The sequence below is a fragment of the Dermacentor albipictus genome, chromosome 2 (assembly GCF_038994185.2).
Source record: "Dermacentor albipictus isolate Rhodes 1998 colony chromosome 2, USDA_Dalb.pri_finalv2, whole genome shotgun sequence".
Lineage (NCBI taxonomy): Eukaryota > Metazoa > Arthropoda > Arachnida > Ixodida > Ixodidae > Dermacentor > Dermacentor albipictus.
In genome coordinates this window covers 168,525,415-168,541,622 of record NC_091822.1, presented here as the reverse complement: position 1 = coordinate 168,541,622, position 16,208 = coordinate 168,525,415, and the positions used below count along the sequence as shown (strand labels likewise).

The following is a 16,208-nucleotide window of genomic DNA, read 5'->3' as shown; positions in this document are numbered from 1 at the left end:
TCACGGCCGGGCGGCCGCGCCCCGCCGAGCAGCACGAGCCCGAGCCAGTTCCGGAGCAACGTGGACGTGGACGGGGACGACACGCCCGACTTCCGGCCCCACGGCTTTGATCGCGGTCTCGCCTCGTTTGCCAGCCGCCTGCCGTGGGGCGTCATCGTGATTTACGGCGCCGCGTCGGTCATCACGCGAGTCGCCCAGGTCCGTCCATCGGCCGCGGCTGAGAGCTCGGGAAAAGCCTCGCGCGCAATGCATTCCAGCGCGTTCGGCAGTCCTTTCAGAACTTCCATTGTGACGAAACAGCCCGCGACAACCCAAGGCGGCAGTGGCGTAGCTAGGTCGTCTGGCACCCGGGGCCTATAGGTCTTCTGTCACCCTCCCTCTCCTCGGGTATAACCGGCGGAAAAAGGGGTGTCTTCAGGCGTATATGACACCCCCCCCCCCCCTGTTGCTACGCCACTGCACGGTGGTGTAGCTCGGTGGCACTGGCGTTCTGCTGATGAGAGCACGAGTTCGGGGGTTCGATTCTTGACCCCAGCGCGGCCACGTGGCTAGAGGCAAAATCACTAGTGTTTCTTAAACGTAGGTGCCCGTTGAGACATTGCCACCGCCCAAAGTCAGCCCGCGGAGATGTGCCTTGCGGCAACCCTCACACCGCAAGTGTTCAGTTGAGAAGTTGAACCGCAACAGTTATTCAAAACTGAAGCGGCACCTTCTTTTTCCCCTCCCATCTCAAAACCAGCAGCGAGTGCATTTATATTTTTATTTTGATAATGTTACCCAGGCGCCTACAGCAAAGCGCTTGCTTCACCGTTTTCACTGAGACTACGTTTGTTTCAAAAGACGGTGCTGGAAGCTTGACCTTTGGAGATAGGGCAGCGTCGTCTGCGTCGGTGTCTAGAATGGACACCCTAAATCAGCTAGAAACCTCTGGGCCTAACCCTTGGCGGCATCGAATGCTTCAACACGGCATAGGCGAGCGCAAAAAACAAGACAATGACCATACGTACTGCACAAAGCGCATCGTTTCTTGCGTCGATGTCGCGCTGAAATTCTTACGCTTTAACGATATCCAATATTTGCCATTTTTAAAGATAATTCTTTGCCGGATGCCTTTTTTTTCAGCAGCGTGTATCATCATGTTACATTCCAAACGGAGCAAAGATTCAACACGTGGCAAATGTTGTGGAGACTTCTTGCACGAAAATAGTCTAAATTTACTCGAGCACTTCGTGATTTCCCTGCTGTTAGCGCCGCTAGCACCCGATACCAAGCCTATTTATCCAGCGACCGTACTGACTTCATTACAGCGAGCCCCATGCTTTTCGGAGAGGCACATTTGCGAAAAAGCACACTGTATTAATATATAGCACTGATTCATTATTCTGTACTTTTAAGGCTATATAGTGGCAGTAAAATGTGCGCCTCTTGCGACAACTGCTACTCGAGTGTCACATTTAAAGGACTGCATAACCGACCACAAAGAACTGTCGTTTGATCCATGTCTAAAGGCTTGAGACCGCAAAGTGAAATTCCACTACTATCAATCTCTCGGCAAATCGTCACTTGGCCTGTCAAGCTGAATTATGCATTCGTTGCCACGCGTTCCCAAATTGCCCGTGCATGAAAAAGGACGGAGTCCGTTCATTTGAATGACGTAACGCGTCTGACCCGCAGACGACGGGTGTGGCCAAGGTGGCGTTCGACACCAAGTTCTGGAGCCAGCAGTCGGACCTAGTCAAGCAGGTGCTGCTCACCATCGCGTCGTCGCTCATGGCCGAGTTCATGAATGCGGCCACGCTCTGCGACGCCATCTTGCCCATGGTCGTCAGCCTTGTGAGTATAGAGACTATGAGCAAGTAGCAGTGGTCCAATCACGCCTGTCAGGCGCGCACGTATACAGTTGTGATGACCCTAATATGGGGGCAAAGGTTTGTGTACTCAAAAGGTTCTGATGGTTCTCTTAGGCGGAGCCTCCGAGAACCCAATTGAAGACAAAGCCGTTCGTTTCGAACACACACACAAACGTTTAATGGAACTAAAGAAGGCTAAAAAATAAATAGAAGAAAATAGCAAACATAAAAGAAACACTCAAATACACATCAAGACACACATTTGGGGCTAGTATGGAGCTGAGTAGTGCGCGAGTCCGGGCTTGCCACGACGGCAGGGATACATAAGTCTCGAAGCTGCGACGCTGCGACAAGCTGGTGAAAGGAGTGTCGCCGGTCTCACCAAAGGTCGTGGTCTAAGTTGGTTGACCGGGCCACCGGAGCTGGCCAGCTCTGTCTCGGAAAAGTAAACCAGGCGGCTTGGTGGCACGAGCAGACGGCGGCGGCGTTCTGGCCGGGCAGCTGGGTGTAGAGCTCGGGACCGTAGCCCGACTGCTCTACACAGAAGCTCACCGGCCTTGAGGAGCTGGCGGCACGCTCAGGTAGACGGGCGACGCACAGGAACAGGTTGGCAGGAAGCCCCGGTCGGGTGAAGTCCTTGTGGCTCGGGTCCGGAACCCGACGGCCCGTCTTCAAGGCCCGCTCCGGTGGTTGACCTCCTCCTGCCGTCGCTTCCTTGGACTCTCCAGGCGTCTCCCCTGCGTCTCCTCCTTCTGCCAGCGCACCACGCTTTTCCTTCTCTCTGGCCGATTAGGCATTCTCCGATTGGCTGCCTGATGCCCCGTGGTCTTTCCTAATTGGTGTGCTTTTCTTCTTTTAGTTGTTTTTCTTGCGCCGCGCGTTCACGTGCCGGACGCTCTTCGGCGTTGTCGTTTTTCACCTTCCAGCGCGGAATTTGCCTCGGCGCGCGCACTCCTTGTCGTCTGCTCCTGACCGTCCCGATCACCGCACCATGTCGCGCACCACACATCACAACAGTGTATACACCACAATGTGAACGCTATCGAGCCGCGGTTTAGACAAGAAATTGAGAGAAGTTTGGCTTTCCCTTTGACAGCTGATAACCAACCTTGTTCCGCAAGACGTTTTGAAATAACGTTTCACTTTACAGTTTTTCGCATCAAACCAATTGAGGCTCGATAAATTCACTCATACTGACCTCGCGTTCAAAATCGACAGTTGTTGCGAAGTCAAGGAGCGGACATACAAAGACACACAATCGATACGCAGCAATCTTTTTCGCAGTCCACGGACACGGAGCATGACGCCCTGTACTTCGGCTTGCCAGTGGCAGTGGGCGCCTCGGTGAACACCATCATGCCGGTCTCGCTGCCGCTGGTCTTGCTCCACGACATTGCGCCGGTCACGCGTAAGCAGCTGGTGAGCTTCGCACATTTGGTGCATTGCGGGGCCCGTCACAGTTCTCGAATACACTTTTTTTTCTCGGCACTGCGAACATGGGGAGGATTGCGCGAGCATTGCGTTTATTTCAGAAAAGCGAGAGACGGAATGGTGCGCGCCTGTTGAGAACGAGAGGCACCGCCAACTAACGAACAACGCAACTGCCTCGATCGAGCAAACATGGCCTCTGAGATTCGCGCGCGCCGGTAACGCGCGAATCTCAGAGGCCAAGGATCAAGGCACGCCGGCTTAGTGGCGTTCTGCGCAGCTGCGCTCGAGGTCGCAGTTTCGATTCACGGCCCCGGCGACCGCAGTTCGACGGAGGCGAAATGTAAAAATGGTCATGGACTTCGATTTATGTAAGAATCCCAATTTCTCTTGTTAAGCAGCGTACCACATTTTGTACCACATTTGTCAACGAAGGCTCGCGCTTTGTCAGTGTGACGTCATCTAAATAGGCCAACGCGCGGCGTCCGGCACTGAAACATATTGGCTGCTGGGATTGGTCGCGCACCGGTTGTGTCGACTGCGAGTCCATATATACCTACGCTCTTGGGACGAGTAGCCGCGTTCCAGCTTAAGTTTGTTCAGTTACTTATTACTAACGGAGAGCGTACAATGCTATTAATACAGTCGGAGGTCACAAAGCTGAAGAGCTGTCGAGGAGACCTCCTCCCTCAACGTGAGTGAGTGGCAGCAAACCTTAAAGCACAGCTAGTGGTCGGATATCTAAGCTTACTATGCTGTACATATGCGTTATGTAATATCTGCACAAAAGGCAGCAAACGCAAATAAAATATTAAAGCGCGAGCTAGGATTCGTAAGTTGTTACCGTATAGAAATGTAGTTCTCCCGCACGATCGTCCTTGCAGATCCTGACAGGAGCCTTCGTGAAGACCGTGGTGGTGGCCATCATTCTTCTCTCGATGAACACCACGGGAGAATACGTTTTACACAGCAACAAGCAATTCAACAACACCGAGAGTCTGCAGACATTCCTGCTGCGCTAAACCCACTCTAGAGAGACCACGGGGACTGCGACATTGTTTTCTTGATTTCTTTCTCATTTTTTTTCACAGTAAAGCGCAGGCTGACATATAGTGAATAAAACGCCTTATTCGACGGCTAAAGCATGTTGACAGGTAAAACAATACGTTGTGCGCTTGAGCGTTCCTCTCACATGTAGACATTCATTTACGACGGTCAGGCAGACAGAACTCTGAACACGTACCCAAGGGACCATGAAAACAATATGAAAGGTTTCACATGGCTCACACATCGTAACAGATTGCCGGGACTATGCATGCAAATCATAGTTGCAATCATGCAACCATGATTAGCATGCAATCAAAGGGAGATGTCATGTGCCAAGAGAATCATCATCATCATCAGCTAGCAAGCAAGCAGCGCCACCACCGCCGCCGCCGCCGCCTATCTTATGTGCACTGCAGGACAAAGGCATCTCCCTACTGCGATCTCCAATTATCCCGGACCTGCTCCAACCGATTCCAGCTAGCGCCCGCGAATTTCCTAATTTCGTCGCCCCACCTAGACTTCCGCTATCCTTGACTGCGCTTCCCTTCTCTTGGCACCCATTGTGTGACCATAATGGCCAAGCGGTTATCTAACCTACGCATTACATTACCTGAGCAGCTCTATTTTTTTAAATCTTATTGTCAGAATATCGGCTATACCCGTTTGCCCTCTGATACAAACCGCTCTCTATTAGCTATTAGCTATTAGCTATTAGCTATTACAAAATCAGCTATATTTATACATCCTTCGCTGCAACCAAGAATGTTACCAGAAGGCAGTTCCTGCCTTTTACACATATAACCGAAGCCCGATGCAAAACCATGCATGTTTAGAGTGTTGAAAAAACAGCGCCATCTTTTACAAGTCCCGCATCGTTAACCTGCATGACGCCTCGTATTACATTGGAAATAGGAAGGCAAAAAATAACAAAAATGTAAATATAAAACATAAAAATGAGTAAATAATTGCACATTGCCTAAGTTTCTAAATACCAGCACATACAGCTTTAACGGACGACTGCAAACAGCAGACAGAATGAATTACTTATTGGTAGCGCACACCAAAAGATGCGTAGTATGAGCCATATGAGTACTGATTTGCAGGGATGGTGAGATCACTGTGACCAATGTGACTATGAACAGCAGTTCATGGCAAGAATCACTAATTTGTCAGTCACTGCGCAACGAGTAAAGAATATGTACTTCTAAACTGCAGCTGTTCCGCGGTACAATGTAATAATGAACCTCACTGACAAAAAACTAGCAAGTTGGAAACATGTCAGTCGCACGAAGACACTAAAACCACGAAACTCAAGCTATACAGTTATTGGTTTAATTTTGCCGATGGTTTATCATAGTTCCAGTACAGTCAGATATGTATAGAACACTTCCATACATCTTCACTGCAGTAAAACACGTTGTGGGGATAGTTGGTGCATAGCTTTCAAAAAAATTAGGCGCCAACAGTAACGGCACACAAAGAAGGACCAAAAGACAGGAAGCGCCATGTCCTGTCTTTTGTTCCTTCTTTGTGTACTGCTACTGTTGGCGCTTCATTTTTTGAAATTGTCACTGCAGTACAAATTTTATGCGATGAATTGTTAAACTTTCATCTCAGCCACCGAAACTGAGGAAAACATATCGTAAAAACTTGAATTAAGTATTATGCAGTGAAGCGTTATCAGAAAACCTTTTAAACTCGAGTAAACACATTGCACTTCCTTATGTTTTCGCGATATTCGGTGTAATAAATATACGGGTATGCTGCTGTATAATGCTGCTGTAAAGCCCATTGGCAGACAACAATTATGCATTGCAGCGAATAGCTGGGTCTGTCAGTCGGTCTTATTGTTGCCCACTAGTGGGTGTGTAAAGAGAGCACGAACAGAGATGAATCATGAGGGCAAAACAACGGCTTAAAACACCACACCAGAAACACCTCTGAGTGCCTGTCAGTACACTTATTAGACGGTTCAGTGCTCTTACTCTGACCGGAGACGACGTGTACGCGCGTGTGCAATTAAGGAACTCTTACTATAATACCCGTGAGAGTTGAAAAATAATATGCTTCGCTGCAAGTTGCATATGCTTCACGGCAATGCACATTGTATATTTCACCGCATAACAAGTCTGTATTGTGGCGAAGATAAAGGAAATGTGTCGACAACCACTAAGAAACACATGCAAGACCCTTGCCCATGTATTTATTTATTTATTTATTTATTTATTTATTTATTTATTTATTTGTTAGTTTGTTATTACACTCAGGGCCAAAAGCATTAAAGAGGGGAGTGGATTCATTTGCAGCAAATGAGCAAAAAACACAAATATAAGCAGTTAGAACGTTGGATTACAAAAGCTTGTGATATTACAGTTTTAGCTAGGGTAAACAACAACAAAATGTTTCAATTACACAATGCTAGCTAGAACTGCTCAAAATCTTTGGTTATCGTAAATGGATACGACTTCACCAGGAAGATGGTTCCATTCCGTGGATGACCGCAGAAAAAATGACTGCAAAGAAGTTTTAGCGTGACATGATTCAAGACCAACTTTATAACGGTGGTGGATACGAGGCGATACGTATTGTGGCTGCAAAATGAAATCATTGCGGAGAGTTGAATGATGGTATAATTTATGAAAAAGGATTAAGCATGTAATTTTACGACGAGAATAAAGTATGGTAAGTGCACGGTTGCTTTTCATGACAGACAAAATTGCAGTTCTGTTGTAATTACGCAAGATGAAAGGAACTGAATTATTTTGCCTAAAGAATTGATCAGTTTGTCAATGGCAGGATCCCAAATAGCGCATGCATATTTAAGTTTCGGACGTGTAGTATTTTTAGGGATGAAGGGGCAGTTGAAGAGTTACGGCGTACGTAGCCAAGCATGAGGTTAGGTTATGTTACCCACGTAGTGGGTATGAACATTGCACGATAAATTAGCAGAGATATGCACACCTAGGTATTTATAAGAGTGAACTAATTCCAAGGGAACATCATTTAGATAATATGTTATAGTTATTCGGGATACACGCATCACATGACATTTGCCAATGTTTAGTTCCACTAGCCAATGTTTCCATGAGTTAGCTACACTAATTTAATGAGATATGTAAGGCGGTTAGCATCTTCCGCATTAGTGATTTCACGAAAGATAACACAATCATCAGCAAATAAGTGAATGTTAGATGATAGTGAGGGAGGGAGGTCGTAAATATAATCAAGAAACAAAAGAGACCCGAGTACTAAACCTAGAGGTACACCGGAAGTTACGCTTCGAAGTGGGGAGTTATGGCAGGTGGCAGTTACAAACTGTGAGCGATTGGATGGGAAGAATTCAATTCACTTCAGGATGTTAGCGTCAAGGTTCAACTGACTTTAAAGTTATCCTTATCAAATGCTTTAGTCAAGTCTAAAAAAATGCAATCTGCAAATGACGAACGATCGAGACCAGGATGCAATTTGTGCATAAAGATTGCAAGCTGAGTTTTCATGAAAATGTTTTTCTATATCCATGCTGAGCTGGTGTGAAAAATGCAGTGGATAACACGAAGTTAACAAAATGTTTGAAAATTATGTTTGAGCAATTTACAGCAAGTGCTTGAGAGTGAGATGGGGCGATAATTAGCTGTTAAATTCTTGTTACCTGACTTATGCAGTGGAACCACCTTCCCCATATTCCATTGCCTAGGCTAAGTAGATGTATCCAGTGATTGCTGAAAAAGTTTTGTTAGTGTAACTGAACTAACGACGTCTGTATTTTAAAGAAATTTTGAGTTAATAGACTCGTAACCTGGCGATGAGTTTTCGTTCAGGGAATCAATTAGTTTAACAACGGCAGCCATATCCACGATCACTGGATGGCAAATACATAATCATACTGGCGAGTAGGAGGTAGGCGGTCATTGTAGGGGACAGAAAAATTTTGCACAAATTCATCATTAAGGGTGGCGGTGCACTGTCCCTTAGGTATGCCTAGTGAGTCTTCGAGAGTTAGGCGCTCATCATGTAAGGGGTTGATTACACCCGAAAACTTTTTAACATTAGTCTTTAACATTGATGGAAGTACGTTAGTTAGATAGAAAGTTATATTTAGCATTTTTAGTGCTGTTACGTAGGTGTCGAATGCGGACTTATAAGCAGACCAGCGTGTGGCAGTTGGCGAGTATTCTGCGCAGCGATATAGGCATTTTTTTTGCGGTTACATAGGCGCTTAAGATGGGATTTGTACCAAGGAGCATCAGAAATGGAAGTAATGATGCAGGATGGAATGTGAGTTTCAGTTACTTCCTGAACTTTAGCGGTGAACAAGACGCAATTTTGCTGAAGTGAACAATTTTCAAAATTCGGTAGGAAAGTGTCTAGAAATGCAGTTAATTCATTATTATGATGGTAAAGTTAGTGTTTTCGGAAATATGTATAGTTTTCCTGATTTTAACTGGTTTGAGGGTTGAAGCATTAATTGAACATGCAAGCAGGCAGTGATCGCCCATATGGGTGTGGAATCTCCGAGATTGTACCAGGGTGGGATGTCAAAACCAGGCAAAGGGTGCTTGCGGCATTAGAAGCTACCCGTGTGGATATGTTACTAGTTGTGGCAATGAAAAAAACTGAGCACAAATCTAAAAACTCCTTAGCTTGCGCCAAAAACGGAGAGAGTGAAGAAGGTTGATCGTTGCAGGTTATGTTTGAAAGATTAAAATCGCCCTGAAGTAGAATGGGAGATGAAATAAATCGCGTGCAAACAAGGTTTGTGCTGCCGTGCCGTGTACTGTCATGGAAAAACGTAGGTTGTGCAGAGGGTGAGCGATAGCACACACCTACGCTGACTTTCTTGTGACCAAAAGTTGCGAAACCCCTAGATCGTCACTCGTACAGACAAGAAAAGATGGAATGTCATTTGACATCGCCGAAAGGATGCCTGTGTGCAGTGCGATCGCAGCAGTGAACACGAAATTGCACAGCACCGTAAAACACTTCTGTGTCAATGACATGCGCAGGCAACCAGGTTTCAGAAAGTGCAATGATTTCTGCAGAACATGTGTCGATTGCAGAAGATAAAGAATCATATTTGTCGGAGGTGCTTCTGAAGTTAGAATACAAAAGTGAAACTTAAGTAAGCTCGCCGAGCGAGATATGTTCATATTTACCTGTGCGCGTGGGAAAGTACGTGCTTGCATGTTAATTTAGTTGAAACACGTTGGCGGGCTAGTTGGTTTGAATCCATGACAGAATATGTAAGCGCTACTGAAAAAGAGGTAGGAAGAAACAGACACACCAGACAGTGCTGCCTCTCTGTGTCTGTTTCATTCTACGTCCTCGTTCATTGGCGTTTACACATCATATGATAGTTAAATTTATTTATTTATTTGTTTGTTTGTTTCTTTGTTTGTTTTTTGTTTGTTTATTTATTTATTTATTTATTTATTTATTTATTTATTTATTTATTTATTTATTTATTTATTTATTTTCAACTCACTGTAAGCCCATGGGGGTTATTACAGGAGTGGGTGAACAAACTCTGACACATGTATGTACATTTGCAATCCTGGCTTTTGTTTGTCTGTTTGTTTGAGCCAGGAAAAGAAATACAGAGTAGTTGGGAACAAATACAGAGACACAAACAATATCAATAAGTAAAAGAAAGGGCTGCCTACTCGGCAAGCTCAACAAATTCGGGAAACGTTGTCTGCGCAGTGACACACGAGTTCAGTTCATTCCATTCTCGGACGGCTTGCGGGAGGTAGGGGAACAAGAACGCGTTATTATTGCAGGAAAACCCTTCTAGTCTACTTGGGTGCACCTTTCCAGTCTGAAGAATAGAGTTGAAGTTTATAGTCCGAGTAGTTTAGCTTGAATAAGTTGTGGAGTAGCATGTGCAAAAACTCCATACGCTACAGTTTCGCTCGGCTTCCCAGAGTGTGAAGGCCTGCACATTGTGAAAGCTCGGTGGGTGAATCGGTACGCTTGTACCGGTTATAAAAGAAAACGGGCAGTTTTCCTTAGAATCATTTCGAGTGTGTGGATGTTATTTTTCGCGCGTGGAAACCAAAAGATATTCGCATATTCTAAGATGGGCCGTATAAGCGTGACATACGCAAGGTATTTAGTTTCAAATGCCGAATGACGCAAGACTCTCTCGAGAAACGAGAAAGAACAGTTTCCGCATTGGTTTCCTGGTTACGTGTTGGATGTACGCAGTCCACGTAAAGTCGTAAGAAATGACGAGTCCTAAACAACGACGCTCGGAAACACTGGGAATGTTGGCATTGTTAATAAAGTGAGAATAATCTAATTTTCTTTTTTTTCTTTGTAACAGACACTGAAACCGTCCTTTTTTTTTCCAAATTGATTGGCACCTGCCAATCCTTGCACCACTGCCCAACTTTATTTAATGCGTTATTGAGTTTAATTTGGTCATCAATGTTCTGGATTTCCTGGTAAAGCGCACAGTCATCTGCAAATAGTCGGATTTTAGCGTTAACTTCTTTCGCAATATCATTTATGAAGAGCGAAAAAAGGACGGGAGCCAGAAAAGCGCCCTGAGGTACACCGGAGACAAGTGGCACAGGATCAAGAAAATGGTCCCCAAGATGCACAAACTACCTCCTGTTGGACGAATAATCACTTACCCAGCAAGTCACTGGCCCATCTCCGAGTATGTTCGTAAGCTTGAAAATTAGTTTCGCATGAGAGACGCGGTCAAAAGCTTTTGATAAATCCAGAAAGAGCATATCAATTTGAGACTAGTTGTTGAGGTCTTGCGCAAGGTGATGAGTGATTTCTATTGGTTGAGTAACAGTGGATAAACCACTAGGGAAGCCATGCTGGTTTGGATGAAGGATATGATTAGTTGCTACAGATTCTGTAATGAACTTCAATATAATATGTTTAAGCATTCTACAAGTCAAAAATATAGGCCAGTAGTTTGCTGGCGATGAAATTGTTCCTTATTTATGAACTGGAACAATTTTAGCAATTTTCCACTGTGCTGGGGGGCGGCTTTCACGTATTTATTTTGAATATATCAGATGCCAATACTTGCTGATAGGTTCTGCATACCGTTTTAAGAATTCGTGTGAAATTCTATCAGGGCCGCTGCATTTTTTGTACGTTGATATTTAATAACGTAGAAAATATACCAGTTTCGGAAATAATTGGAGAGCAAGCTGGTTTTCTCTGTTGATTACCAAAGGCAAAAATGGGTATGGGTATGGGTAGTATGGGTAGAGGTATGGGTATGGAACATCTACATTATGAGTAAACACCAACTGCAAGTAGTTACTAGAAGCATCTGCTGTGTCCTTATTTCTCACGGGGGACATTACGCGGGTGCTGTTTTGAGAGTGAATGTAACGACAACGTTCGTTAGTTAGTAAGTGAATGTTTACAAGTTTATACGGTCGATAAAACAACTATCCTTACTTCGTATAACTATCTACTAATTTATTATCGCAATCGGCGCTCTGCCTTTCGGGCAAAACAGCGACTTTTTTTTTAATTCAATGTTTTGTACTACTACTACTGCTGCTACTACTAATACTACTACTACTACTATTACTACTGCTGCTACTGCTACTGTTACTACTACTACTACTACTACTACTACTACTACTACTACTACTACTACTACTGCCTTAGTCTGGTGATCTAAGCCAGGAACAACACCTTTCCGAGGCTGTCGCTGTGCTATCTAACCAGGACGCCAGCAGATCGCAGGGCGAGGGCGAATTAATCGACAACTTGAACCATAGGGACCGTGAATATGGTATCAGATCCCGAACTCAGACACAGTGCTACCTGGCAGCTTTGAATTCGAACTTGCTCTTGTTTCTTAGTGGAATGGTCCAACCCACTCTGGAGGATCGGCCATGAATCAGGTGATGATCGAAAAGACTGCTGTGATTTCTTTTTACGGTCTTCTTTCATTAAAACTGCACGAGACTTCTCTCGAGACCTCTTCCTCTTCGGTAGGAGGACTGCCTTACTATGGCGAATGAGTTGTGCAGAAATTCGCAAGATGGAGAGGAATTCATGAATCCGCAAGCCTTCGTAGCTTCGACCGTGCACTATGCCATTGGGTGGACGACAATTTTCTCCTTTCAACTGCTTGGCGTATTCGCAGCTATGGATAAATATGCCGTAAACGTCGACGAGAAAGAGGAAGAAGCCGCGCGTTCCACGTCAGCCCCCGTCCCGCCATTGGATTGGAACGATAAGGATATAACGGCGTGAGCTCCCTTTAACTCTGCAAGCCGAATCCGCTTCTCTGACAAGTATAGTCGAGCATGCAAGCGGGCCACGAAAGCAAGAAGGCGGGCAAGTCCCAGCCGAGGAAAAGTCGCTCGCCCAAGGCCCGGACGCGGGAAGGTTCTCTCGCGGAGCAGCTGCCGGGATACCTTCCCAAGGGCCGCGTATCGCCCACGAGCTATGTTCCTCCGACGCCGCGTACCGCCGGACAAGCAACGGAGGAAAGCGACTCGCCGCCGCGCAGCGACTTTCGCACGGATTCGCCGAGGAAGCTCAGGGACGGACCGAGCTATTGCGGATCGCCCAGTGGCTTGGCTTCACCCAGCGGCGGTAACAAGGGACACGCGTCGCTCCACGGGCGGCTACGGTCACCGAAGCACTCGGCTGAAGAGGCCGCCAGAATGTCGCCCGGCCAGTCGCAGGTGGAGTCGCTTAGAGATTCGCCCGTGTTGTCGCCTCTGGAATGCGCCTCACTGGCCACAGAGGGGTCCCAGTCTCCCAGGTTGGAGCAAACTCTTGCGGCCAGTGGTCGCGGCACGCCAAGCAGTCGCGCTTCTTCGAGAAGGCGCGGCGTATCTGCCGGTCGCGTGAGTTGGGAGCAAGAGCGCCCGGGACACCGCGCGGGGGTGACCGCTTGCGACGAGGGCCGAGCGAGGGCGCCCTCATTCTATCGGTGGCTCGTCAGCCGCCTGCCGTGGAGGTCTCGACGCAGGGGCATGGCCCAGGAGCGCGGTCGGGATGCCGACGCCGAGTCGCCCGCACCCAGGTCACGCACCAGCGAGAGCAGCAATGCGCGAGCGTCCTCGAAGGTCACGAGCAGCGTGTCCGGCCCGAACGCGCCGGTCATAGCCCGGTCTTCGCTGCGGGCCGACTTCTGTACCGCGCTGCTTGCGGTCGCGGTGGTGGTCTTGGCGACCTCCTTAATATGGGTGTTATTCGCGGGTGGTGGCGACCGGCACACTGCTGCAGCGACGGCTCAGCGCTGCGTCACAGAGACCTGCGTCAAGTACGAGAAGCTGCTGTCTCTGACTATGGACGAGGACGCACGACCGTGCGACGACTTTTACCAGTACGTGTGCGGATCGTCGATACGCATGGGTAAACAGCCGATCTGCGAGCAAAACTGGGCCAGGTTCCTGAACGACGTCGCCAGGCGCGTCACGGCGTTCGGCGCGAGTATCGGGGAACGTGATTCGGCAGGTCCGTTTACGGACAACGCGCCCCGTGTGGAGAACAAGGCTCTGACCAGCATCCAAGCCTGCCTCTCCCCCTTGGAGCGCGACAACGCGCAAGAAGTGAAAGACGTTTTGGCGGCTGCGGGCCTCCCGTGGCCCGATCGCATCGCTCGACCGGACGTCCTAGGTTCCATGTTTTTCATGTCGCAGCGCGTGCACCAGGCAGTATTCGTAGACGTCATAGTCAGCGCAGAGGACAACGAGCGGAGCCTGGAGTTCATAAGCGACGACCAGTTCAAAAGCATGTACCAGAGAATAGGCGAGCACATGACCACCGTGCATATAAGAAGCCACTTTCGCGCTACGTACGAAAGCTTCGCCTCCAACCGCGAAAAGGTGGACCACGAGCAGCGCCAGGAGCGGCTCTACAAGACGTTTTTGGCGATGAAGAATTCGCTGGACGATTTGATGCAAGTGCAGGATGACAACAAGCCGAGCGGGCCAGACCCAGCGGCCTTCCTGTCCATGACGCCGCCAGTGTCGGAATCGCGTTGGGAAGCCGCTTTGGGGCGCTACCTGAACGCATCGCTGCGCTCTTTCAGCGTCATCATCGTCGAGAGGGTTGCCCAGTTCAGGGCGCTGTTCGCTCTATGGCGGCAGCATGGAGAGGAGGACATGGCCGACTTCTTGGGCTGGTTTGCTGTTCAAGTCCTGGTGCCGTACACAAACCGACGCCTCCTGGACAGCTACTACCAGTCGGAATCGGTGGCTGGCGAGGAAAAGCGCAAGGACTGCGTCACCTCCGCCTACCTGGCGTACGCTTTCGCCTTGGACAACTTCCTAGTGCACGACGTCGCCTCAGCTGTACAATTCGCGAAAGACCTTGTGGACCCTCTGGCGGGGTCTTTCCGCAGGCTGCTGAGCTGGAACGGCTCTTCCCTGGTGGGCGACGCGTTTCCGCCGCCCAACGGAACCCGCCTTCCAGCGGCGTTCGACATCGTGAACGCGTCTCGCGAGGCCGCGGTGCTTCACCTGTACGACGACTTTCCCGATGTCCATCCGGAGCAGCCACTTCGGAACGCGATAGCGGTTGCGCGCTACATGCAGGGCCGGCAGAATTCCACCACCACCTACAAGGCCGCCGACGGCGACATGTTCGACGGTTTCCATCTCAATCCCCAGCTGCTCAGCTATCCATGGTACGCGAGAGACGCCCGGCCGGGCGTCCTGCTGGGAGGACTGGGCAGCCGACTTGCGGGCGCGTTGTACCTGGACTACGTCGGGCGGCGCCCGAACCCAGACGCCGTGTTACGGGAGAACTGGCGCTGCCTCGGCTCGGAGAACGCCGACGAGTACGGCTACGCCGACCTGGTGGCGGCGACCGCTGCCGTCGCTGTCGTCTGGGAGGTCTTCCGGGACGTCAACGAGTCGCGGTGCGGCCCGTTGCAAGTGGCGTCCTCGCTCGAAGTGCCGGCCCCTCACTCGGACGCCACGCTGCTGTTCGCCTTCTACTGCTGGCTGACGTGCGGCGACCAGTGGGGTCGGGCCATGTGCAACGTGCCGCTGAAGCACAGCCCCCACTTTGCCAGCGCTTTCGGGTGCGCGCCAGGGGCGCCCATGAACCCGATTAACAAATGTCGCATGATTGTCTGACGATTATGTCGTGCTGGCCGCGGGGATATTTCGCAACTGCGCCTGCCACTCTTGCGAAGCACACCACCGTGAAAAAGAAGAAAAAGTAATGACAATGGCACCTGTAGAAAGCTTTACTCAAGATTCCTTTTTATTGCGTTCGCTTTTCCTACCTAATGTCGTTAAAGTGTGCACTCATTTCAAGTACCGTTTCATGCCCTTTCATGGGACTGTATGTCGCCACGTTTTTACTGCGTTATGTAATCAATGCAGCAAGCGCTCTTTGTTTCGTGAATTACTGCGCAGTCATTATCTGCAGAAAGTGCACTACATGGACAGAGGTTCCTGTTGAGAAGTGTGGTTATGAGGCATTTTATTTATTTTTTAAGGAAGTCTTGTTCTGATATTGTGCTATAGCAAACTACGCGTATTTTAAACCCGGAAATTCTTTATTTTGGGCAATTTCTTGACGACGCACAGGATTGAAGCAATTCATGTACGCGCTTATCAGCAAATATGCGACATGCACGATGTACTTCAACGCAAAGTGGCACTCATCTTTACAATCGCGTCGCTCTCGCATAATAAGGTTGCTGCACCGAAGAAAGCAGAAACAAAAACTAGGATCTGCAAAAAATTTCTACTTCATTTCTTTACGCTAACTTAGTTTATCAAAATTCTTGATATTTTCATTACACTTCTAAAATACAGTTCTGTAGTCCCACGCTCCACTATTTAAATCTAGTTTCGCTTTACATCTAAGCATACGGAAAACCGTCTGCTTCTTTGCCAATCCGCCATAGTGGGTATGCGCCACTGTCTG

General features: G+C 48.2%; 2 protein-coding genes across 2 annotated transcripts in view; one reads left to right on the top strand and one right to left on the bottom strand.

Moving 5' to 3' along the window:
• LOC135900829 (sodium-dependent dicarboxylate transporter SdcS-like) overlaps window positions 1-4,342 on the top strand; it is a 50,729-nt gene extending 46,387 nt beyond the window's left edge. Inside the window, exon 11 of the mRNA XM_070533147.1 lies at window positions 4,163-4,342. Coding sequence (XP_070389248.1) covers window positions 4,163-4,300 — 138 coding nt within the window. The 3' untranslated portion in view covers window positions 4,301-4,342. The remainder of the gene's footprint in view (window positions 1-4,162) is intronic.
• Window positions 1-16,208, bottom strand: part of LOC135900901 (uncharacterized) — a 435,375-nt gene that overhangs the window by 191,897 nt on the left and 227,270 nt on the right. The window lies entirely within an intron of this gene.